Source organism: Pinus tabuliformis, chromosome 6 (assembly GCF_031772625.1).
Source record: "Pinus tabuliformis cultivar Carrire ecotype Pingquan chromosome 6, CPIR1, whole genome shotgun sequence".
Lineage (NCBI taxonomy): Eukaryota > Viridiplantae > Streptophyta > Pinopsida > Pinales > Pinaceae > Pinus > Pinus tabuliformis.
This window is the reverse complement of record NC_142292.1, coordinates 457588458-457590310: the sequence shown is the minus strand read 5'-3', so window position 1 is coordinate 457590310 and position 1853 is coordinate 457588458. Positions and strand designations below refer to the sequence as shown.

Below are 1853 nucleotides of genomic sequence, written 5' to 3'. Positions count from 1 at the left end.
AGTCAAGTGTGTGAAATCTGCCTCAAAGGACCTCACTATCATTTTTGGAGAAGACATTCTGATGGGAGAGGTAGTGGACAAGGCCAATACGGTACTGGTTGGGCATGTCAGAGGAAGGGCATACTCAGTGGCAAGATTAACAAGCTGGGTCAAGGAAATTTGGGGCAACACTCTTCAAGAGCTACCAGAGGTTTAGAATCTAGCAAGGGGATGGTTTGCGCTGCATTTCTCCAAGGCAGACTACACAGAGCTAGTTCTTGCAAAATATTGGCACATTGAGATGGCGTCGGTCCTTCTCAAACATTGGAATCCATTATTTGATCCAGAACGGGAGCAAATAGGCGCCGGCCCCATATGGGTTCGATTACCAGGGTTACCTCTACAGTATTGGTCTGAAGCAGTCTTTGTAAGGATTGGGAACGCCCTTGGTACATATCTGGATTACGACAAGACCTATGTGCAGACCAAGAATAGATCGATGGCTAGAATTCTGGTATATTTAGATACGAGGGAGGGACTGGAAGAGAAAATTACTCTTAAATGGCGGCATTACACCAGAGTCCAGATCCTGGACTATGAGGGGGTTCCTTTTCGATGTAGGAGGTGCCACAAGGTAGGGCATATCTACAAGGACTGTCCTCTACTCATGAAATCAGCTAACCCCCATAGCTCACCATCTCCTCAAAAGGGAAAAGCAATAGTTAATCAGGCCAGCACTCCGGTATCGGCTCACAAAGCACATGATCGAGGCGAATCCTCCAAATCCGCGGATGAGTAATTCAGAACACCATCACCTCCACTAACCCATGCTAGAGCTACTGCTACTCCAGAGGCTGCAAGAAAAGCGGGTATATCCCTCTTTTCCCCCCTATATCTAATATTACTTCTGTCTCATTTGCTTGCAGTGCATCATTAGATACTTCATTTTCACTGTATATGTCACCTGCTATTACCTGTGCAATCTCCTTGCCTCCGTCCCTCATCTCCACCACCTCCCCATCCCTTCCCTCCCGCCCTCCCTCCCCCCTGCCATCGGTTATGAACCGTCCTACTCTGCCCCATACATACAACCTTCGCTCCCGCTTCATCCCAGACACCAGTTACCACACTGGCCTAGGTCTCACCTTCCCTGGGCCAATCACACAAGCGACTCGGGGCCATAAATATAATCTCTCAAAGTTATTATGAAGGTCGGGGTAGAAGTAGTCTTTGGCAAGAAATCCACTCTAGAAGGGGTTCTTAGAGAAATGAACACCCCTGGGAGGGTTCCACCATGAAATTCCTTTCCTTCAATTGCAAAGGCATGGTTAGTGCCTCCAAAAAACTAGCCCTGCGAAGGTTATTTGATATTGAACTTATGGATATTATCATGCTGCAAGAAACCCTGGGAAACGCTGAGTCCATCAATCAAACCCTAGCTGCCATTAAACCTGGTTAGAAATTCCTCTCTCTGGATGTTGTGGGTAGATCAGGGGGAATAGCCATCAGATATGATCCTCACTCCATAAATGTATCAACCTCTTGGGGAGGAGTGGGATTCATTGGATTGGACTTATTCTCGGCCGATCTAGGTATGACAATTAGAGTTATCAATGTGTATGGTCCCTGTCAGCGGAGAGATGAATTTTGGCAGCATTTCCTTAATACTGAAATCACAGTTGTTGATCAGGTGATTATAGGGGTGATCTTAACTTCTCCCTAGGCTTTGGGGAATCCTGGGGATCACAAGCCCAAGTTGACCCTATGTCAGATTTCTTCAGGGACATTCTAGATCAACACAACCTCACTGATGTTCCCATGATCAAGCCCTTGCCCACTTGGAGAAACCGAAGAGTTGGGGATGCAGCTCTGGC

At 47.1% G+C, this 1853-nt stretch overlaps 1 protein-coding gene across 1 annotated transcript; it reads left to right on the top strand.

Annotated features, from left to right (window-relative positions):
• The first annotated feature begins 280 nt into the window (after positions 1 to 280).
• LOC149259281 (uncharacterized) lies at positions 281 to 778 on the top strand. The gene has a single exon (XM_089453785.1). The coding sequence runs from the start codon at positions 281 to 283 to the stop codon at positions 776 to 778; it is 498 nt and encodes a 165-aa protein (XP_089309911.1).
• The last annotated feature ends 1075 nt before the right edge of the window (positions 779 to 1853 follow it).